Source organism: Phascolarctos cinereus, unplaced genomic scaffold (assembly GCF_003287225.1).
Source record: "Phascolarctos cinereus isolate Bilbo 61053 unplaced genomic scaffold, phaCin_HiC Scaffold_4;HRSCAF=312, whole genome shotgun sequence".
Lineage (NCBI taxonomy): Eukaryota > Metazoa > Chordata > Mammalia > Diprotodontia > Phascolarctidae > Phascolarctos > Phascolarctos cinereus.
In genome coordinates this window covers 727,556,870-727,581,503 of record NW_027555847.1, presented here as the reverse complement: position 1 = coordinate 727,581,503, position 24,634 = coordinate 727,556,870, and the positions used below count along the sequence as shown (strand labels likewise).

The 24,634-nt window shown below is 37.7% G+C and overlaps 1 protein-coding gene across 1 annotated transcript; it reads right to left on the bottom strand.

Annotated features, from left to right (window-relative positions):
- Positions 1 to 138: 138 nt before the first annotated feature.
- Positions 139 to 23,610, bottom strand: LOC110202553 (vomeronasal type-2 receptor 26-like). Its single transcript, XM_020978781.2, is given in 6 exon segments — positions 139 to 1,385; positions 1,388 to 1,507; positions 9,549 to 9,956; positions 9,959 to 10,337; positions 21,719 to 22,010; positions 23,364 to 23,610. Coding segments are annotated over 6 exon segments (1,395 nt in total). The 5' UTR covers positions 23,444 to 23,610; the 3' UTR covers positions 139 to 1,269.
- Between the last annotated feature and the right edge of the window lie 1,024 nt (positions 23,611 to 24,634).

Below are 24,634 nucleotides of genomic sequence, written 5' to 3'. Positions count from 1 at the left end.
TTTTTTATGGGTATATAATGAGAAAACTTTTGAAATAAACTAGTCTTGAGCATTAACCTCTAACACTCACCTAGCCAGCAGCTGGTGTGGTGCAGAACAGTTCTGCACCACACCAGCTGCTGGCATAATACAGTGTCTGGAACATAGTAACCCTTGAATGAATGTTTGCCATTTCACTGATAGATGTGCCGAGAGAGTATCTTTCACAGAATCCCCAATCTCCTTTCATTCACTTCCATGGCCTGAAAGGCATCTTATTCAAGGCCCAACAACACCTCTATAACTGAGGAATAGATAACTGCCATCCCTACACCCAAAATCTAATTGTATCCTTCCCTCCAGGATGACTGGTATCATCCGTTTTTCCATTTTCTCCAATGACAATATCATCCTGTGCACTAACATCAAGGGAGAATTTATGCCTTCCTGTAGTTGAGTTAAAATGTAGAAAAGAAATTGCAGCATGCAGAAAGGAGGTACAGTGGATAGAGCACTGGCCCTGGAGTCAGAAAGACCTGAATTCAAATCTGGCCTCAAGCACTTTTTGGTTGTGTGACCCCAGGTTAGTCACCTCAATTGCCTCAAGAAAAAGAAAAGAAAATTGCAGTTGCTTTTAGTGTTCCATGGATTGTCTGTCTCCTCTGTGGAAAAATCTAAGTCAAGAAAAACTGATGCAACAGATCGGGAAAAACCCTGGACTTTCCCACAGGGCCAAATCTCTGGCATTGGCTTCAGGCTATAATCCCATCAACTGACCTTTCATTGTGGCTACACCTAATCTCTGTTACCCTAAACCTAACCTGGCCCTCTTTTGTTTTACCTCCCTAAGTCCCCAGCTACTTCCCACCCTTAATCCTATCTAGGCTCCATTCTCCCTTGGCCATATGGTCCAGGTCTCTGGAGTTCTATTACTTCATAGACTACTTGGCCACTGCTAGATCCCTCCCATAGTCTTTCTGTATATAAGGTCCATCATATCTCCATTAAGGTGCTCATATTATTAAAATCTAGCCACTGCTCAGATTCTTACAATCTGGCCAATAGATCAGTAATGTTCAGACTCCTTAAGAGTCTGCCCAATATGACAGATGTTCTAATAAACCTTGTCTTTGGTGAGAAAAAAAAGTCATCTGACAGATTGCCTGTTTGCCATTTTTTTTTACCCAGAAGTTTCCTACAAAGGGAAAGAAATCAGTGTGCAGGAGGATTGTCTATCCCTAAAAAAAGGAATGTGGAAGGAGCTAATCAGGGTAAAATGTGCTCCCACAATCAGATAGTAAGGTTGATATTACAGTTGTTTCTGACCTCGGTATATGTCCAGGTCCACACTATGGCCTCCTCATTAATGGTAAAATCTTGACCAGGCTGAGCCTGGGGGTTAAACTATCCATATTGAAGATTACATAATTCAGAGTTTTACACTGAGCCTCAGGGTTTCTGTTCTCATCCATAAACACCTGATCAACCGCACTGTTATTAAACTGGATCTTCTTTAGAAACGAGTGGAGCTGTAAGAGAAGAGAAATCTCAGTCACTGCCTGGTGCCTGAGGTCAGGAATCTCCCAAAATGAAGATCTGTGAATTGTTCAGGAAGTCAGTCCATAGTTACTAACATTTAATTAAGTGCCTATTATATGTTGCACATTATGTGAAGAAATTGAGATATAAAGGAACACAAAATCAGTCTCTGTTATCAAGGGCCTTGTATTCCAATTGGAGAGATAAGGTATACATACATACATACATACATACATACATATACATATATATACATACACACACACACACACACACACACACATATATAAAACTAAAAACAGAAGTAGTCCCTATAAGCTTTGTTCACACTCCCATCCTTGCATGTGTGTCAGGTTCATGAAGAAGGCTCAATCTTTCATCAAGCTTCCAGGCAGGTTGCTGGGGAGCTGTTGGCTTTTCTCTCCACTGCCATCAGTTTAAGCCTCCCTATTTAACTGTGCCCTCCCCAAAGGTAACCACTAGTGATTAATGTCCCATTTCACTTAACTTTTCAACAGCAGTTAACTCTTACAAAAGTGAATACACTTCACTATTAATGATAGAAATAGCTGTTGCAAAGCATTACCCCCTGAAATAGGGGTGGGGTTATAATTTCCCATTCGTCACTTCAATCCTCAGGAAGAGTGCATCCATTATTAAAGCATTTGCCTCCTGTTCATACTGGCACTATTCTGTCCTGCTGCCTTGGAAACCCAACCCCCTCTCCATTTTCCATGTTTTGCTCTGAAAACTGCAATCAAATCAGTGCTATTATTGTCTCTGGAAAGGTCTAGTCAATGTACTGACCTTTTACTCCACACACTGCTTCTGTGATTTCTCAGAACAAATGGGCCTAGACTTCATTGATTTTTTGCATCAAGCCTTCGGTCTGAGGCAGTGTGATATGGTGGATGAAGTGCTGAGGATATAAGCAGGAAGCCCAGACTTGATGTCCTGTCTCAGACACTAAGTAGGCTCTGTCACTCTGGGCTACCTGTTCCACCTTTCTCTGCCCCACTTACTGCATCTAGATCATCAGAGTAATAGTAGCCCCTGACTCTCATGGCTCTTGTGAGGATGAAAGGCAAGAACGCATTGGAAGTGCCTTGAATTCCTTGATGTGCTACACAAATTCTGGTCACTAGAATTTTTGAGTCATAAAACTTAGCGAGGGAATAAGGAAGCTAGAGACAGTCCAGAAAAGGACAATCATGCTTGTAGGGTCTATTGAAACCTTGAAATGCAAGAGTGATTTTGATAGAACTGGAGGTGTTTATTCTAGATAGAGAAAGTTTAGAGGAGCCATGATGCTATCCTTTGAAGTATTTTAAGGACTTTCATGTGGAAGAAGAATTGAATTTTTGTCTTACTGCAGAGGACATAGTTTGGGACAAAGGTAAAGAGAGATTAGATCTGATGTAAGGAGCAGACTTCTACCAACTAGAACTCTTTGTAAAGGAATGGGCTGCCATGAGAGGCAGTGCCTGCCCCGACCTTTGAGTCCCTGGGGCAATGCCAAAAGGAAAGTTTGTTGAGTTCTGACAGAAAAGATTCCTGTTCTCATACTTATTGGCTTCAATAGTGTTTGATGTCCTTCCCTTCTTGACTCCTCTGTAGGCTTTGACACTGTCAATCAACACCTTGTCTTCGATACTTTCTTCTCTCTAGGTCTTCATGACACTACTTTCTCCTGGTTTCCCCCTTACTTATCTGACCACACTTGAGGAATGAGTGAATATGGTCACCGAAAGGAAATTTCTAGGCAAGAATAGATAGAAGTTAAAAAATAAAGGGTATAGATTAGTGGTGGGGAATATGTCTTACCATGGAGCAGTGTCTTCTGTGACACCTGCAATAACTGGTATTTTTCTGTGAGTGAGGTACAGGGGAATAGGAGAATACATGAAGGTAAGCCCTGTGAGAAAGTGGCAGAAAGTACCTAGAGGGCAAAGCCTAGAACAGATAGAATAGAAATTTGACGCTATGAAGAATACAGTAAAAAAAAGATAATTATTGGCATCATAAATCAGAGAAGGAGGGTCTAGAGATGATACAGAAGTTGAATAAGAAATCCTTTTATTTAAAAGGGTAATAAAAATGATTTTTATTCCTGTTGATTTGATAAAGTTCTTTAAATATTTTTGACATGAGACCTTAATCTGATAATCTGGGTATAAATTCCCCCCCCCCAATTTTCTGCTTTCCTCCTTATCTTTTATTTGATTTTTTAAAAATCTTTTACTTCATTGTAATCAAAATTACTATTTCACATCTAATTTAGCTCTCTATCTCTTGTTTATTCATAAATTGTTCACCTACCTATAATTCTGACAAGTAATATGCTCCATGTTCTTCTAATTTTCTTGTAATATCTCTCTTTATTTCTAGATCATGTATCCATTTTGACCTTGTTTTGGTAAATGGTTCAAGATATTGGTATATGTTCAGTTTTTGCCATACTGCTTTCTAGTTTTCCCAATAATTTTTACCCAATTAATGAATTTTTATCCCAAAATCTTAAGTCTTTACACTTATCAAATACAAGGTTATTATATTTATTTGCTGCTGTAAATTGTGTATCTACTCCATTCCATTGATCTACCTTTCTATTTCTTAACCACTACCAGATAGTTTTGATGATTATTTCCTTACAAGGCAGTTTAAGATCTGGTGTTGCTAAACCTCCTTCCTTTACAATTTTTCCATTATTTCCTTTGATATTCTTCACTTTTTGTTCTTCTCAATGAATTTTGTTAGGATTTTTTTTTCTAGCTCAGTAATTTTTTTTTTGGTAATTTGAGATGGCATTAAGTATACAAATTAGTTTAGGTAGAATTGTCATTTTATTATATTAGCCCTGCCTACCCAGGAACAATTATTATTTCTCTAATTATTTAAACCAGGTTTTATTTATATAAAAATGATGGGGGGGGTTTTGGAATTTTGTTTATATAGTTCCTGGGTTCATTTAGGCAGGTATACTTCCAGGTATTTTATACTCTTGAGTTATTTTAAATAGAGTATCTTTTTACTGTCTCTTCTTACAAAATTGTTTTTGTGATACATAGGAATTGTGATTTATGCAGATTTACTTTATATCTTGCCACTTTACTAAAATTATTAGCTGTTTCAATTAACTTTTAGCTGAATCTTTGGGATCTTCCAAGAATATCATCATATCATCTGCAAAAAGAGGTAGTTTTATTACCTGTTCTCTATTCTAATCCCTTCTATCTTTTTCTTCTCTTAAAAATGATTTTCTTTAAATGAAGAGGGCTAGCTGAAGGAGAGGAGACTTGGGAGTTGAAATCTATTTGACTAAAGGAGAGGAAAAAGAGGGGAAAGAAATATAAAACCACACAAGAGCAGGAGCAAAAAAAGAATTAATTAAGAAAACCCTAAAGGGGAAACAGCATCAAATGAGAAGGGTGCACTAGAGTTGAGGGGAGGAGTACCACAGGAAACAGAGTTATCTTAATAAAGATTAAAAGAAAGTAACTGAATGAACAGCAGCTAAGTGACACAGTGGCTAGGGCACTGGACTTGGAGTTCAAATCTGGTCTCAGACACTTACTAGCTGTGTGACCCTGGGTAAGTCACTTTACCCTGTTTGCCTCATTTTCCTCATCTGTAAAATAAACAGTAGAAGGAAATGGCAAGCCATTCCAGTATCTCTGGCAAGAAAACCCAAATGGGGTCATGAAGAGTCAAACATGACATGAAACAACTCAACATAATCAACAAAACTGAATGAAACTAGTACTGTGTTTACAGCAGAAAAAAAAGGAAAATGTTAACTTGAAAAAATTAGAGACAGATGAAGGAAAATATAAATCTAACTCCTAAATTTAAATGGGAATGGATTAAGCAGTCTAATAAAATTTAAAAGATTTGAAGATTGGACAACAAATCAAAACCCTCAAATTGATTACTTATAAGAAATGCATTAAAAAACAAAGACATATACATAATAAAACTGGGAGAAAAGGAAAAATTTACATCAACTGAACTGAAAAAAAAAGCAGGAGCTGCCATCATGCAATTAAAAAAAAAGCAAAAACAAATATCGAAAAGTTAAAAGGAAGAGGAGAAACAGCCAAGATGGTAGAGGGAATTGAGTATTTCTGCTGAACTCTCCCAATCCAACACTCTAAACAACTTTTAAGAAATGATCCAAATCAAATTGAATGTGATAAGCAAAAAAATAAGAAGTCAAAGTGTCTCCTTATAATATTGTAAACAATAAAATAATCTTAAAGAATGGGAAATCATAAGAAGAAGAAAAAAATTCTTTAAAGATAATGAGAATAATATGACAATGTGAAAAATTTGTGGAGTACAGCCAATTTCCAATTCTTTACCACCAAAGAAAAAGAACTGCTATATTTTTTTTACATATTAGGTTCTTTTCCTTTTTCTTTGATCTAATTGAGATAAAACCTAGTAGTGGCATTGTTGGGTTAAAGAGTATGCACAGCTTTATGTTTCTTTGAGCATGGTTCCAAACTGTTCTCCAGGATGTTTGGACCAGTTCACAACTCCACCAATAGTTTATTAGTGTACCTATTTTCCCTCATACTCTCCAGCATTTGTCACTTCTGAGCCTTCTACTTCTTTAATGTGGAAGCTCTTGTGATCTTGAGTGCAGCTCCATAATATTTAAACTGTCTCTTTCTAGCTGCTTGCAATATATTCTCCTTAAAATAGGAGCTTTGGTCTTTTGCTAGAATATTCCTGAGAGTTTTCATTTTGAGATCTCTTTGGAAGGTAATCAGTGGATTTTTTTCAATTTCTATTTTACCCTCTGAATCTAAGATAATCAGACACTAGTCTTATACAATTTCTTCAAATATAATTTCAAGGTTCTTTCATTTATCATGGCTTTCATTCACTCCAGTAATTCTAAAATTATCTCTCCTCAATCTGTTTTCTAAGTCAGCTGTTTTTCCAATGAAATATTTGACATTTTCTTCTATTTTTTATTTAACTTTGTTTTGTTGTTTCTTGATGTCTCAAGGGGTTGTCTATTTTTGTTTACCCAATTCTAATTTTTAAGGAATTATTTTCCTCAGTGAATTTTTGTGCTTCTTTTACCATTAAGCCAATTCTGTTTTCTAAGGTGTTATTTTCTTCAGTATTTCTGTGCTTCATTTACTAAACTGATCATTTTCTTTTCATAATTATCTTGAATGACTTTCTTTTCACAATTTTTCCTCCACCACTCATTTCTTTCTTTAGCTCTTCCAAGAATTTTGGTTGGGCTTGAGTTCAATTAGCATTTCTCTTTGATGCTTTGCATGTAGGTGTTTTCCCAGTTTTGTCTTCTGAATTTATGCCTTAATCTTCCCTGCCTCTGCAGTAGCTTTTCAAGGTCATTTTTTTGTGGTTTGTTCATTTTCAACTTATTTTTTGACCCAATTTTATGTTAAAGTTGGACTCTTCTCACCTGGGAGTGGGGAGGGAGTGTACCAAGCTTCAGGTTTTTTCATGCTGCTGTTTTCAGAGTTGGTTCAGAGGGTCTCCAAGTTTTCAGTGCTTCCATGGTGCTGTGTTCCATGAACAAGTATGCTCATTGCCCTCCTGGTCTGTGCTCTGGTCTTTACCCTGGAACGGCTCCTGTTCTTCTGCAGCCATAAGTATTAGCATTCCTTTCAGCCCTGGGACTGTGACCATGTTTCCTGCTCTCAAGCCACAAGTGCTAACTCTCCTCTCTGCATTTGAACTCTGAGAAGGGCCCCTTCTCCCTTGTGACCAACCAGAAACAGACTTCTCTGCCCTGGAACTGTGACCCAGAACTACATATGATCAATGTTAATCAATGCTAGCTGCACTGAGTGCTAGCAAAGAGTCCCTTATAATCTCTTTCTTAAAAGTTGTCTTTCCCCCTTACTGTTTCTGGGCTTCAAACTTCAGAAACTGATGCTGTTGTGACTGCCACTGCTGTCCCATTTCTAAAGTCCAGCATTGGTGCTAATGCTGCTTGCTGTGTGCTCTAGGAAAACCCCCACCACAATATCACAGACCTCTCTTGCTGATCTCCAAAATTTGTCTTGGGCTGGAAAAATGTCTGACTTTCACATCTTGTTGGCTCTTCCACTCCAAAATTTGAATTGAGATATTATTTTAAAGTTGTTTGAAGGGGAATATTGGAAGAGTTCAACTGAGTTGCTGCCTGTATTCCACCATCTTGGCTCCACCTACTAGCTAACTTGAATTTTTTTAAATAAAGAATAAAATCAAATTATCTGTCTCAAAAAATGAAAAGGGCAATTTTGCTACCAATGGAGAAAAAAATTAAAGCAATTATTCAAAAATTTAAAACAACTATATGCCAAAAAACCAACAATCTAAATTAACTGGATAAACATTTAAAAAAATATAAATGTCCCAAAAATAACAGAAGAAATGGAATACTTAAATAATTCTATCTCAGTTGAACAAGCCACAGATCGCCATAAGAGGAAAACCATAGGATCAGATGGATTTATAAGTGAATTTTACCAAAAAACTAAGGAACAATTAATTCCAATATTACATAAATTGTTTGGAAAAATAGGTTTAAAAGGGAATCCTACAAAATTGCCTTTATGACACAGACATGATTTTGATACATAAGGCAGGGAGAACAAAACTAGAAAAAGAAAATTATAGACCTATTCCCTAATGAATATTGATGAAAAATTATAAATAAAACATTAATAAGATTGTTATCCTTTGTGCTCAAAGAAGACCAAAATGACATCTGTGTGTCTGGCTGCGGCTGATTAGATCTACATGAACTTGAAAGCTTCTACCATAGATCAGGCACAAGTATTCTATACGAATATTTGAGTGGAGATGTCTCTAAATTTGCACATCTCATGTTTTCTTTGAGCTACTGCAATTCTGCTTTGCTTTTAGAGCACAATTCATTCTTTGATGCTGGCATGTCATTCTGGGAAGTCCTGAGCAGATGTCTTTTGTGTCTCACAATCAATAACAAAGTTCTTCAGAGAAACCTGGAGGGTATCCTTATATGGCTTTTTCTGACTTTCACATGAGTCTTCTTCCCTCTCCCAAATGCTTCCTTCTGTTACTGTTGAGAGTACCACTTTATTCCCAGTCACTCAGTCTTCTGAATTAAGTGCCATCCTTAACTGTTCACTCACTTTCATCCTCCCATATCCAATCTGTTACCAAATATTATTGATTTAACTTCATGACTTTTCTCATATTTGCCATCTTCTCTTCTCACACCTTGCCACCATCTTGTTTTATGCCCGCATCACTTCCAACCTGGACTCTTGTAATAAGGTGATGGTTGTTCTGCCTTCTATAAGCCTCTCCCTGGTATAGTTCTTTCCCACTGCAGTTTTTTCTCCACTCAGCTGTCAAAGTAATTTTCCTAAATTTCACATCTGACATTATAAATTAAACTAATTAACTAAATTAATTCCTGCTAAATAAACTCCAGCATCAAGTATAAAATCCTCTGTTTTTATTTCAAAGTCCTCCATAAGCTGCCCGCTACTTTTCCAAAAAATAGTCTGGGATCCAGTGACACTGACATCCTTGTTCTTCTCAAAAAAAGAAACAAAACACCACTCCATCTCTTAGCTTTACACATTCTTGCTATCTGTTATGCCCAGAATATTCCTGTTCCTCATCTTTGCTCTCTGGACTTTCTGGATTCTTTCAATCTAAGCTAAAAGTTCACCTTCTACAGGAGGCCCTTCACAATCACTCTAAATTCTAATGACTTCCCTCTGTTAATTATTTCAAATTTATGTTTTATAAATCTTATTTGTACACAGCTGTTTGCATGTTATGTCCACCATGAGACTAAACCACTTGAGATCAAAGACTCTTTTACCTTTCTTTGTATCTCAAGCCCTTAACACAGTATTTGAAACATATTAGGTACTTAATAAATATTTGTCAGCTGAATGATTACCAACTCAAATATTATTTGTGAGGAGCACAGTACACACACTTCCTGGTCAAGTTTCCATTTCCTGGCAATGGAAAACACACAATTTTAAAGAAAATTAACTGCCAGGGATGAGGAACCCAGATTTCTCCTTTTTCTGATTTCATCAGGAACATTTCATGGAGGGTCCAAACCACAGCATAGACTCCATTGTAGATGGTGTAACTCAAGTCAGACATGATCACGTCAAAGTAAAGCAAAGGCAAAGTCTCCAAGGAGGTATTTAGTGAACATTTTTCTTGTTTCAGTTTTTCAGGTTCTTCTATACATTTGAATGTTGAGTGCCAGAATTCTTTCAGTATGATGTCCTCTGTGTATTTAGTAGGGTTCACTGTCCTGAGAAAAGCCTTAAAACCAGGAACTTCACTTGTTAAGTGTGAAAATGTAAGTGACCCATGAAAATTATAACCATCAATGTACCGGGGTCTCATGGTAATGTCCCAATGAGAAGTAGTGACCCACACTTGAAATTTGGGAGAAAAGGAACTTGTGAATATCTCAATATCATTAATGAATCTCTGTCACCATGAATAAAAATCACTCTGGTTGGTGATGCCATGATCTTGGGCATGAATGCCATGTATGATTCTGTGTGTCTTCTCTCACTGACAGGGATCTTCTCTGTGAAGGACACACAGATACCATTATTTGCCATCTCTAATATTAGTTCCTGAAGGAATTCCTCACCTCTCAGGTCATCTACTGTCAACAGGGCTACCCATGTCCATTTAAAGTGAGTCATCAATCTGACCATACCCTTATGTAGGGAAAAGTCCCTGGGGGCCATTTGGTAAAGAGAAGGAAACTGAGCCTTGTCACTCAGGATGGGATCAAACGGCCCAAAGGTGATCTGGATTCAAAAGAAACATGGGGAAATCTGAGATCTAAGAATATGATCATGTAAATGTGGGCTTGAAAACAACAAACTTGTTTTTAGAGCTGATACTTTAATTAGGTGAGACTGTCAATTAATCAAAACATTAGACTACATGTGAGGCATCTTTGAAGTCATTGAAATTAAATTAAATAAGGCTGAACAGGAAATCTCTTTCAAGAGCTTGGGAAATGGATTCAAGCCTCTAGATACCTAGAGATCATCCATGAGTTATTAATGGAAATGAGAGGAGAAAGAAACTCCAGAAATTGAAGTGGATGACTTTTCAGCACACCTCTGAGATGCAAATCCAAGAAGTAGACATGGAAAAGAAGGGGGAAATTGAGGAGAGTCATGGGTTCTAAAGACAGCTCAGAGCAGAAGACTCAGAGAGTGGGAAACACCAAGATAATATTGGTTCTTTCCCCTGCTTCCCCTCGGGTCCTTTCTATATAGGCTTTCTATTCATATAATATAATCTGTTGTTTCATTACGCAAACATTTCCAGGAAGCTCAATATTTATTCAACCACAAAAAGGCCAGAAGTTAACTAGACACAAATATAAATGCAATGTTAGGCAACTTACTTTTAAATATTAAGGGTTTTTTTTTTCAGAACTAGGGACTCCTCATTATTGTAATTGGACTCATCATAATTGTCAACAAAAATTCCCCCAAAAAATTAAAAGGAAGGAATCAAACAAGCTAATTATTTTACCATGTAAGATTAAGTGTGTAAAAGTATCCATTCTTCCCATGTCATCCTTACCTTGTCAGAAGAAAAGCCATGGATTCAGAATGAACTCTGCTACCAAAGGCATTTTGTTTTCCCCAAACTTTTGCATTTATTCATTTCTCTGAGCCCTCTAAAAGACATCTAAAAGTTTGTTGAAGAAATACACCTGATTTTTCTATTTCATCTGTTTTATAATGTGTGTTTTCCCTCTCCTGCCCAAATGGCACTAGAATATATTTCTATTTCTTGTCTTGGTTCTTCCGCTATGGTAGATTCCTAGTCTAGAATTGTTATACCTTACTAGTAGTGGGTATGATATATGCATGCAAAAATAAAACAAAATTGAATAGCATGTGCATGTATGTTCATGTTTACACGTATGTGTAAGTGGTGAGACAAAGAGTGCAATTAAAATCACAGTGAATTTGCAGTGTGTAAATGTTGTATGAGGCCAGCTAGGTGGTACACTGGATAGAGTGCCAGGCCACGAGTCAGGAAAACCTGAGTTCAAATTTGACCTCAGACACTTACTAACTGTGTGACCCTGGGTAAGCAATTTAAATTTATTTGCCACAGTTTCCTCATCTGTAAAATGAACTGGAGAAGGAAATGGCAAGCCACTCTAGTATCTTTAGCAAGAAATCCTCAGATGGGGTCATGAAGAGTTGGTCATCAATGAAATGAATGAAAAACAAAGTGTTGTACTCAGAGTTGGCCAATCTGGAGGTTTTCTCATTGAAAGTGGAACACAGATCTTTGCTTATTAAGACATTTAGGAAAAAAAAGTCTATATATGAAGATCTGAGGTACATGTAAATACCATCACTGTGATTCTGAAAATGTTAGCTTATGCATTCATGTTCAGAGCTGGTATGCCTAAACACAAAACCTTAAGCCAGCTGATTAAGAAAGCCATGACTAACTGGGCAAAGGTTAAATTTCACACTCAGTTTAAAAGTTCCCTACCCCCCACAATTGATTAACCCTTTGACAAGAAAACCCCAAATAAGGTCACAAAGAGTCAGACATGACTGAAACAACTGAAAAACAACACCCACATGATATATATTTCCACAACAGCATGTGGTACACTCTGTTTCTCTCTACATATACAATCATCTTCTAATTTATCTCTATTTCACATTTCTCTGACTCTGAAGTATACTTCCTTTAGTTGCCACAGTGAATTTCCTAAAATGTATTGTGAGCATGCCATTCCCCTTCTTCAACAAACTCATGTCTCACTATTGACTCTAGGATCAAATATTAAGACCTCTCTTTGGCATTTAAACACCTTCTCAACTTTGTACTTCCCTACTTTTCCAGAATTTTTGTAGATCATTTCCTTCATGCAAAATCAAATCCAACCAAACTGATGTTTCTGTTCCTGATCATGACATTCCAGCTCCAACCTCTGGGCTTTTGTAGTGGCTGTAGGTGTGCTATTGCCCTCTCACCTCTACCTCTTAGGTTCTCTTTTTTCATCAAGGCTGAGCTCAAAGGCAACCTTATCCTGGTGGTATTGGTTCTTGCCCTTCATGCTCAAAGAGGATCAAAATGGCATTACTGTGTTGGGGTCAAGGCATGGTGACCATGGCTGTTGTTATTTATATATCCATTCCTCTCAAGGACTTTCTGCCATGTTTCATAGTCAGTGCCTACTCTGATCTTAAAGTCACCCAGAATTACAAGCTTGTCTTGAGGGTTTCCAGGTTTTCTTAAAACTTTTCTTTGATTTCATCAGAGTTCATCATGGTGGGAGCATATGCACTAATGATGGTGGTGTGAAGCTTTCTTGCAAGTGGCAATCTCATTGTCATCAGCCTGTCATTCACTCTTTTGGGGAGCCATACCAGCTTGTTGACTACATTAGTTTTGATTGAAAAATGTATGCCAGATTCATGGAACTCCACATCACTGAGGCCAGTCCAGAAAAATGTGCATCCAGCTCAGACTTCTGTAAGCTGCCCTTCATTTGCCAGCCTTATTTCACTCAGGGCTGATATTTGGACGTGATACCTGCTGACATCTCTAGCATCAACAGCTGTTCATCTTTCATATGTATTAGATTTCTTGTTCTCCATAAGCATGCACAAATTCCATGTCTCAACTGCCCTGATACCCTAGAATCAGAAGGCAAAATATAAATTCAATCTATTGATCGCTATCTGAAAGAGATCCCAAAATGAAAACTCCCAGGAATATCATAGCCAAAGTCTAGGGAAAATACTGCAAGCATCCAAAAAGAAACAGTTTGAATATCATGGAGTGCATTCTGAGAAGATGGCAGAGTAAGTCAGAAATCTCCAGGCTCTCCAGACAGAAAATTACCACAGAATGAGCATAGAGCAGCAAAAATAAAGGGGTAAAGCAGTTATCCTCTTAAGACATCTCGAGAAGACCTCAGAAAAGACTCTAGGGACTGAGGTTTGGCCTGAATGAAGTGCAAACAGTTCCAGGCCAACTCCATTGAGTCAACAAACAGTAGGCCCCAAGGGAAGCAGACTAGACCTTGGGAAATTTTGCCTCAACTCTCATATCATTCAGTTTCACCTCCCGAACTTTCATCTAAGAAACGGCAGACACTGAATGAGAAATTATTGAAGGACAACCCCTCTTGATGTTTCTGGAAGTCAGGCCTAGCTGTGCTGACCAGACTTGACCCCTGGCTACAGGTGAGGAGGAATGAGCACACACCCAGTGAGTGCAGCACGGAGCAAGAACATTTTCAGGACAGTATGGCTGGGGCTTAGAGGAGGAAGAGTGGAATCCCTGAGGTTGATCCCCCAGAAAGAATTGGGAAAATAACAGTAAGAAGGACCTGAGTCCTAAGGCAACATTACCCACAACTCAGGATAAAACTTGATAATAATGACAATGTTAATCTGCTAAAAACAAAATGAGACAAATTAAAAGTAAAATGAATAAGCAAAGGAAAAAGAATCTGACCAATGATAGTAACTTTGGTGTAAAAGAAGATCTAGGTTCAAATTCAGAGAAAGACAGTGAAGTTTGAAAAAAATCCACTCTTACCCTAAAAAGTAACATCAATTGGTCACAAGCCCAAAAAGAAATCTTGGAAGAACTTAAAAAGGAATGCAAAATGGGGCAGCTAGGTGGCACAGGGGATAGAGCACTAGCCCTGGAGTCAGGAGGACCTGAGTTCAAATCCAGCCTCAGACACTTGAAACTCACTAGCTGTGTGACCCTGGGCAAGTCACTTAACCCCATTGCGTAGCCAAAAAAAAAAAAAAGGAATTCAAAAATCAAATAAGAGAGAATTAGGGAAAATTAGAAAAAAATTAAAACAACTCAAGAAAATTGTGAAAAGAAAGTTAACCACTACGAAAAGGAGATACAAAATTTTCAGCAAGAAAATAACTCCTTGAAAACTAGAATTGGGCAAGTGGAATTGAATGATGTTATAAAAGACACTGAAAGAATAAAACTAGAAAAAATAGAAGAGAATCTGAAATATCTCATTAGAAAAATAAATGATCTGGAGAACAGATAAAGGAGGGATAATATAAAAACTGTCAAACTACCTAAAAGTTATGATCACAAAAAGAATCTAGATATAATATTACAAGAAATTATCAAGGAAAATTGCCCTAAAGTTCTAGAAAGGAATGTAAAGGAGAAATAGAAAGGATGCGTAGATCATCACCTGAAAGAGATCCTAGAAAGGAAACTTATAGGAATGTCATAGCCAAATATCAAAATTCAAGGTTAAAGTGAAAACATTGCAAGCAACAAGAAAAAATAATTTCAATACTGTGAAAAAAATCAGGATTTCACAAGACCTAGAAGCTTCCACGCTAAAAGACAGTATGTCTTCAAACATTATATATTTCAAAGAGCAAAGGAGCTGGGGTTGCATCCAAGAATAACTTATCCAGCAATGGTGAATATAATTCTGAATGGGGGAAAAATGCACATTTGATGAACTGAAAGACTTTCAGATATTTGTAACAAAAAGAGCAGAACTTAATGGAAAATTTGAGATACAAGATCCAGAACAAATATAAAGAAATCATTAAAGACTAATTATGATGGATTTATTAAGATCAAACTGCTTATTATATATGAAAATGTTATTAATATTAGTTATTCTTAGTAGTAGTAATATTTCTAAAACTATTATCATTACTAGGGGAGTTTGAAAGAAAGGTTGAGACTGAGCTGTGAATGATAAGGTGATACTGAAAAACAAAACTGGGTAAGAAAGGGCTAAAAAAAGAAATTATCTCAAGAAATGGGGGCATGAAAGGAAAAACTAATACAGAGGAAGCAGGTAGTGGTGGAGGTCTGGTAATATTGGAACCTTACTCTAATCTGGATTGTAAAGGAAACAGCATATACATCTAAAGAGGTTTAGAAGTCTTCTAAACTTCTAGAGAGGTGAGAAAACTGGGGGATAGGGTCAGGGAAGACTTTTAGAAGCGTGTATAGATTAATATTAGGAGGAGGTGAATAGATAAGGAAGGGACTTTTGGAGGGGAAGGTAAAATAAGAAATAAGAAGGTAGGGGAGAAGATAAGGGAACAGTGATGGGGTGAAAAAAGATGCTGAGAAGGAAAATGGTGAGCAAAAATAATGGCATATGCCAATATCTCATACCATTTACCAAGATAAGGCCAAAATGGATACGTGATCTAGATACAAAGAAATTTTACAAGACAATTAGAAGAACATAGAACATATTACTTATCAGACTTATGAATAGAAAAACAAGTTATGAATAAACAAGAAATAGAAAATGAAGTGTAAAATGGATGATTTTGATTACATTAAATTAAGGTGTCATACAAATAAAACATATTGCCAAAATCAGAAGTTGAGCCAAAAACTGGAGAAAATATTTTATAAACAGGTTTATTGGATAAAGGTCTTATATCTAAAATATATAAAGAATATTGTGAAATCTATAAGAATATGAGTCATTTCCCAATTGATAAATGATCAAAGGATATAAACAGACAGTTTTCTAATGAAGAAATCAAAACAATATATATTCATATGAAAAAATGTTCTCAATCATTTTTATTAGAGAAATGCAAATTAAAACAACCTTGAGACATCAAGTTACACCTACCAGAGTAGCTTAATTGATTGAAGGGAAAAGTGACAAACATTGGAGAAGATGTGGAAAAATTGGGACACGTTGTTTGTCAGTGAAATTGTGGATCAACCCAATCAATTTCAAGAGCAATCTGAAAGTATGCCCAAAGAGTTGTTAAACTAACTATACCTTTTGACCCAGCAATACCACTACTTGGTCTGTTTCTGAAGATAATGAGGGGAAAAGGAAATGAACCTATCTGTTCTAAAAGGTTTATAGCAGCTCTCTTTATGGTAGCAAAGAACTGGAAATTGCAGTTGGGGAATGTCTGAACAAGCTGTGGTATATTATTGTGATGGAATACTACTGTGCAATAAGAAATGATGAGCTCAGTGATTTTAGAAAAAAACATGGAAGGACTTGCATGAAATAATGAAGAGTGAAATGAGCAGAACTGAGAATGTTGTATACAGTAATAGCAATATTGTTTTAAGAATAACTTTGAATATGATGTTTTGCATATTATAAATGCCCAAATTAATTATAAAGGACATATGAAGAAAGATGCTATCTGTATCCAAGGAAAGAACTGAGAAGTAAAAATATGTAGAGAATTACATGTGTGTACATGCACATATATGTGTGTGTACACATGTGTGTGCATATGTATACATGTACATATACATATATACATACATGTATGTGCCTATTTGGGTCTACTGATAGCTATCTCTGGGGCAGGGGAAGAAAAAAAGGAAATTTACATAATTTTGTTGTATAATTGAAAGGGAAAAAACAAGTTGTACATAGGAGATTTGTAGTTTTATGTACATTTGTCTTTTTATTGTATCATGTTATGGAAATGCTTGTTTCATTCCATAAATTAAAAATAAAAATTTTTGAAATTAAAAAAAAATTTAAAGGAGTATCATGGAGCCACAGTCAGGATTGCACAGGATTTAGAAACTTCTACATTGTAGAATAAGAAGGCTTGGGATAAGATATTCCAAAAGGCTAAGAAGTTAGGATTACAACCAAGAATTTTAATCCTTCAGGAGAAAACTGATTTTAATCCTTCAGGAGAAAAAGAAAGGGCCATTTAACAAAATAGCAGGTTTCAGGTATTCCTAATTAAAAGACCAGAGCTGCACATTTTAAAAAAATCATCGATTTTTCAATTACATGACTCAAGAGAAACATAAGGAGGTTAAAAAAAAAGAAACAAGAAATAGAAAACATAAGAGATTTAATAAGGTTAAACTGTTTATATTCCTGATGATGATATTTGTAACTCTTAAGAACTTTATCACTATAGGGACAATTAGAAGGAGTATACATAGACAGAGTGTGGGGTGTGAGATTACTATGATGGGATGACACAAAAAAATTAAGGGGTGAGAAAGAAGATTGTACTAGAAGAAGAGGAAAGGAGGAGATAGAATGGGGTAAAGTATTTCACATGAAGTGTGAAAGATCTATTACAGTGGAGGGGATGACAGGAAGGAGGGATGGGAATCACTTGAACCTTACTTTCATCAGAATTGGTTCAAAGAGGGAATAACATAATCAGCTGTAGAAAGAAATCTATCTTACTCTACAGTGAAGTAGGAGGGAATTGAGTTAAGTAAAGGCAGAGAAAACTGACAGAAGGGAGGGCAGATTGAATGAGGCAGTGGTCAGAAGCAAAACAGTGATAGCGAGGGAAAGGGTGAAAAGAGAGAGAAGGATAAACAGGAGGAAAAATAGGAAGGAGGGAAATACACAGTAATCATAACTGTGTATGTGAATGGGATGAACTCCCCCTCCCCCACAAAAAAAAAGCAGATAGCAGAGTGGATTAAAAAAACAGAATCCTGCAATCCGGTGTTTACAGGAAACACCCTCAGATGCAGAGTCACACATAGAGTAAAGGTAATGTGCTGCAGCAAGATCTATTATGCTTCAGCTGAAGTAAAAACAGCAGAATTAGCAATCCTGATCTCAAACAAAGCAAAAGCAAACATAAGTAATTAAAAGGGATAAGGAAAACTACAGTTTGCTAAAAGGTACCATAGACAATGAAATAATATCAATACTGAACATATGCACCAAGCGGTATAGCATGCAAATTCTTAAAGAAGTGAAGGGAATTACAGGAGGAAATAGACAATAAAACTATATTAGTAGGAGACATCAACATTCCCCTCTCAGAACTAGATGAATCTAAACACAAAATAGACAAGAAAGAATTTAAAGAGGTGAACATAATTTGAGAAAAGTTAGATATGACAGACCTCTGGAGAAACTTGAATGGGGATAGAAAAGTATAACTTTTCTTTTTCACAATGGCACCTGGCATCTGCACAAAAATTGACCAAGTATTAAAGCATAAAAACCTCACAACCAAATGGTTTTAGAAACAGTAAGTAGATCCTTTTCAGATGGTAACACAATAAAAATTGCATTTAATAAAGGACAGTGAAAAGATATGTAAAAATTAATTGGAAACTAAACAACCCAATCCTCAAAAATAATAAGGCCAAAGAACAAATCATAGAAACAATCACTAATTTCATTCAAGAGAATGACAACAATGAGATAACATGCTAAAAATCTATAGGATGTAGCCAAAGCAATATTTAAAGGAAAGGGCATAGGGTGTATTCAGGGAAGCCTAGTACCTCAGGTATGAGGGCTGCTGAGCTCTTTTCCAGGCTGCTTTCCACCTTTAGTGTTCACCTGATTCACTCAACTCTCACCTTTGGCTCCAAGAAGCTGCAGCATGCACAGTGGATGTACCCCAATAAACCATTTCTGCAGATAAGTTAAAGCAGGTTGAGAGTAACTGAGGTTGTCTCAAATCCTTCAGTAAGTTACATGGATGTTTAGCCTAAATATGTGGAGATTTCCCCTGGTGTAATGGGTGGATGACAACAATTTGTTGCAACAGGCCATGCAGGAGGTGGAAGCAGGCTATGAGGTGTGCTTAGAGCTTACACCAAGGTTAATCACTGAATCCTCAGACATCACCAGTCATTTTGATTTTTGTCTTGTCTGATGACTGGAAGAAAAAGTGAGTCCGACAACTTCAAACAACTCTGTCTCACATATATCCAATTTAAGCACAAGTCAAAAGATGTAACCATACCATTTTTAGCATTTTTACCTACCTCCAAGTCCTGTGCTAACAGGTGAGTGATGAAGCAGCAGTTGCAGATACAGTGGGAGCTATAGTCACAATCATGCACAGAGGCAGCCCAGGGCATAGGGTGGTCATCTCACTGGACTGAAGCAGCAATGAGATTCAGCAGTCTCCTGGATGTCTGAGCAGTTATTTTTAAGGACTGTGCTGTTCAACTTATTGTGTGAGGTAGGGTCTAAAAAGGTGACCTGAAATTTGTCTGCTTCACCTAACCTAATTCTGGCCTGATTACCACAGCAGGCAGGGATTTCATCCTCTGGGCTAAACAGAAAAAAAAATGTGCAAAAACATTTGTGAAGATTATTCTACTCACATGGAATGTGTGCATGCTTATGGACAACAAGAAATCCAGTAGACATGAAAGATAAACAGCTCTTGCTGAGAGAGAACTCAGTAGGTATCATATCCAACTAGCAGCCCAGAGTGAAATAAGACTGGCAAATGAAGGCCAGCTTGCAGAAGTTAGGGCTGGATACACATTTTTCTGGACTAGCCTCAGTGATAGGGAGTGCCATCAATCTAACATAGCCTTTGCAATCAAAACTAATCTAGTCAGTAAGCTGATATGTCTCCAAAAAGGACTGAATGACTGACTCATGACAATGTGATTGCTGTTTGCAGGAAAGCAGGAAACTGGGAAAAATTTTACAGTAAGTATCTCTGATAAAGGTCTCATTGCTCAAATATATAGAAAAATGAATCAAATTTATAAGAATACAAATCATTTCTCTATTGATAAATGATCAAAAGCTCAGAACAGGCAGTTTTCCGAGAAAGAAATTGAAGCTATTTATAGACATGAAAAATGCTCTAAATTACTATTGATTAGAGAAATGCAAATTAAAACCAAACTTTGACGTAGTACCTCACACCTATCAGATTGGCTAAGAAGAGGAAAAAAAGTGAAAATAATAAATGCCGGAAGGGATATGGATTGTTGGTGTAGTTGTGAACTAATCTAACCATTCTGGAAAGCAATTTAGAACTATGCTCAAAGGGCTACAAAACTATACATGTTTGATCCAGCAATACCACTACTGGTCTGTATCCCAAAGAGACTTTTAAAAACAGAAACAGAGCCAGGGGAAAAATTCATATAAAACCAACATCATAAATAAAATCAACTTTGAAAGCCATAAGAACTTTAATAGTTGGCAGTGGCCAACTATGGTTGCAGAGGATGATGACAAAGTTTTGGAAAGTAATCCATTTTAGACTGTGTCAGGGCTGCATGCACTTCAATAACTCCAGTGTGATGCGTGTGTACTAGTGAAAGTTCCCTACACTATCCTTCATTAAGTTGGCATTAATTTTTTTTAATTTAACAATAACAGTTCTTCAGTTTTCTTTAATATCCATCAAGCATTCAATGTAGAAATAAAAATGTTTCTTTCATCTCTCTCCCTATCTATAAGGAAGTGCTTTTCTCTGAGCCAGGGAAGCATTTGAGTATGAACAGAAAAAAACTTTAATTTTGCTGTGAGAGTTAAGGGTGAATCACCTTCTTTCACAGTAGCCTAGAGGAAATAGTACAGTGATTGATACAGTGAAAGCAGAAGTAGACTTCAGGAAGAATAATCACCTCTATGACTTCAGTCTTTTATATTGTCATGCATTTAATAGTGTGAAGGAGAGTGGAAATCTATACAGCAAGCTCTTCTGTTTTTTAGTGAGTAAGCCATCTCATTAAGGCACCCTTCCTTTCCCCTCTCCAACAATTAAACAACACTCTCATCATTGCTGCCCACCATCATTTCCACACCAATGCTCACTATTCCTTTTACTGTAAAAAAGTATTATTTGGGAAAAGAAAAATGATAGTAATATTCAGAGACAATATATCACATGAGGAGGAAACACAGATAATGTAATGCAATGCTTAGAGCAATGAACTACTATTAAAAATATATGGGTTATAGTCCCAGCTTTCCTATCAATTATGAGACTTTGGGGAAGCTGTTTCATCCCTCTGTGCTCAGAGACTTTCTCTGGTTAATGGAAAATTAGGCCTGCAAAATCTCTAGGACTCCTTCATTCATCGAAGTTAGGTGACACTGACTATGTCTTTGATAATGAAAGGGGTGCAGTGCTCAAGGGCAGGTCCAATATTTTCCATGCTTAAGTTTCCAAAATTATATTGATGATGTCATTGGTCTAGGAATTTCTAGGCAAGATACAACTTCTACCAATGCAGATTATCATCTTTTCTGAAATGTATGGTCTCTTAGTACTTAGAGTACTGAGAGGTTAAAGGACTTGACCAGGGTGGCATTGCCAGTATATAGCAGAGGTAGCTTTTTTGACTTGGGCCTCCTGACTCCACTGCCTCTCAAGGGTCTTATGAAGCTTCAGAAGGCAACAGGGTCAACATTACTCACCTGAGGATATTTGCAGAGGTCGAGCAGGGTCCCCATCTGGACAGACAGAGTTGATGTGGCTCCTCCCATAACAGCCACAGACTTGTCCTGCTCCCAGCAGCTGTAGTTAGGGGTGAGCTGGCCCTGCCCAGACAGCCACCGCAGGGAGCTGTCCAAGGTCCTCTCATCACTGTGGTAGGTGTTGTAGAGGTGGAATCCCAGGGTAAGGTTGGGCAACAGGTTAGAGTCCTTGTTGATCTCCTCTACAGCAAACATTAGGGCAAGGGCTTGTTGGTAATTTTTGTATAGCCACCTAAAGGGGACAGAGTCAGAAACCATTACAAGGATTGTAAAAAGAATTCACTTAAGGAAAGGAGATGTTCCAGCCATGCGAGGGTCAAACCTATGGACTCAATGTCATTTTGAGTGTATTAATAACAAAATGTTTAAAATCTAGAGATGTTTCTCCAGCAGCTCTCATCCCTAAGGCAATTTAGAGCTGTATCCCAGAAGATTCTAGGCAGATACAAGAGATTCTTCAGGCCTTCTCATTCACTCTATCATTAACATTAACATTAATTTACCCTCTATTAACTGTCTGTTTTCTGAAAATTTGAAACCTTTTGTCCATTCTTTCTTCATTCACACTTGCTACAATTAGAATAAAGGAGAAAAGAACCCAATTCTCCTGTCCACATGAACAAACACTGTTCTCAAGGAAAAGTCTGGCAAAGGCTACATAGAAATGAAAAAGGAAATTTGGTTCACAATGGCCTTTTTGCCCAATGCTACACATAAGGTGAGAGCATGTTTATCTGCCTCTTGTCAACTCGGCCTAGGTGGTGAACAATTACAGAATAGAAAAAAATGGAAATATCTTAAAATACTCAAGAAATGTGAGCAAACATTAAAATATGTCCTTATTTTAGATCAATGGAGATAAAAATATGGAAGATGGAAAAGAAAGGTACAGAGGGAATGTAAAATGTAGAAAGAATTCAAAAGCAATAGAGATGCACAGACACTGAGACATATGCAAGAGGTCAAAATTGTCATCTTCTATGTCCCATTCTTCATCTCCCAAAAACATACCTGCAAATCCCTTGTGAGGCCTATGGCTTGCAGGGGTTTCACAATGAAACGGGACAGGGATATCAGTGGAAGGAGAGAGAGAGAGAGAGAGAGAGAGAGAGAGAGAGAGAGAGAGAGAGAGAGAGAGAGAGAGAGAGAGAGAGAATGTGTCTTTAGGCCTAAATTCAGTTTCTATAGTAAAGATATTCATTGTTTATACTTGACATTTCATTGCTAGATACTGGACTCTTATATTTACTGGAGTTGTTGACAATATGAGCAGAGCCAAGAAAGAGCTCCAGATGTCTCTGCTGCCTCTAGATTGGGGAGAGAAAAGACAGAAACACAGAGATATATGTATAGACACAGTGATGGGAAGAGACAGAAGACACACAGGGAGACAGACAGAGAGAATCCTTTCACTCCTTAGCTCTAAAAGAAAATCAGAAGGATGGAAACTGAGCATGAGGCACAGAAGAGAGGGTAGAAGAGACCCCAGAATCAGCAGGCAAGGGCCCAACTTCCTGCCTGTCCCTTCCATAAAGACCTCTGTAACCATTAGCCCTCTCAGAGGCACAGGCAGGCAGGCACTTACTTATAATTCCAACAGTCCTTGTCAAGTTTACTTCCAAAGAGTTCTGCTCCTGTGACACAGCTCACTTCAACTGAATACATGGAGAGAAACGTCCCAATCACGAGATCCCCATTTCTGACAAGGCTGGGGCTGATTTCGGGGAAGCAGTAGGGCTTCTCTGTCCTGTTCTCAGTGGCTGCAAGCTTCAGCAGCAGTGACAGTAGCAGGACAGAAAACAACAGAGAAATATTTCTCTGAACAGGAAGACACATATTACTGAACATTAGATAAAGTGCCAAGTCAGGAAGGAGCCAAGGTGCTGCCCAAACTACAGCAAAGTCAAACACTCTAGGCTTGTTCTGCTGAGAAAACTACTGGAGATGTAATGTCTTGTGCTGGGGCAGATGGCCAGGTCAAGTCCTCCCTCCACACCTGAGGAAACACAAAAGGACATTATCTGTGTCCATGTCCAGGACAAGGACAATGATGTAAGACTGAGGGGGTGATTATAAGGCTTCCTTGGCCCCTCAACTATATTCTGTCTGTCAGTGATCTTCTGGTTAGTCACTGACAGTGGTGTCCATAGAGACATGCAGGTCCATGAGGAGTTCTGGGGATCATTCCTGCCTCAGGCATCCCCAGCTGTGTTCCTGTGTCCAAGGCAATAACACAAATGTAAAAACATGTTTTGGAATCTCTGTCCCTGTTACCCACAGAGATAACTGGACAAGAATCCTCACGGAGGGACCTGTGTATCTCTGTGTGACCCAGGAGGCTGCAGACTTTTGGAGCTGGCAGGTGTTGCTTCAAGTAGAAACTGATGTGAACAGACAACATAAAAAACTTTCAGAGAGGGCAGCTGGGCTGAGTCTACAGGGCTCATGGCCTGGATCCATCTTGTGCCTTTGATGAACTCAAAAATCCAGGCTCTCCCCATTCTCAGGCGGAATCACAGAATCACAGAGCTTGCTGATGGTTTTAGGTAGATGCTTCTTATCATTCTAAGATATCACCTCCCAGTAAAGCTTCTTCTGGGTAGAGCTCAAATGTCCCCACTCTTCCCAGGAGAAGTCCATGACCATATCCTTGAAGGTCACTGATTCCTGAAACAACCAAACACATTTGTGCTCAACCAGGGACAATCCCTCAGATGGACCTGGGAGGAGAGGGAAACCCGGCATATGGGATAGGGGCTAGTTCTTAGTGTCCTGACTTCAGAGAGATCCAAGCCAGATATCTTTCAAGTACTAGCTAGGCCTCAGGGTGTAACAGATTCTGGATCATGTGATAGA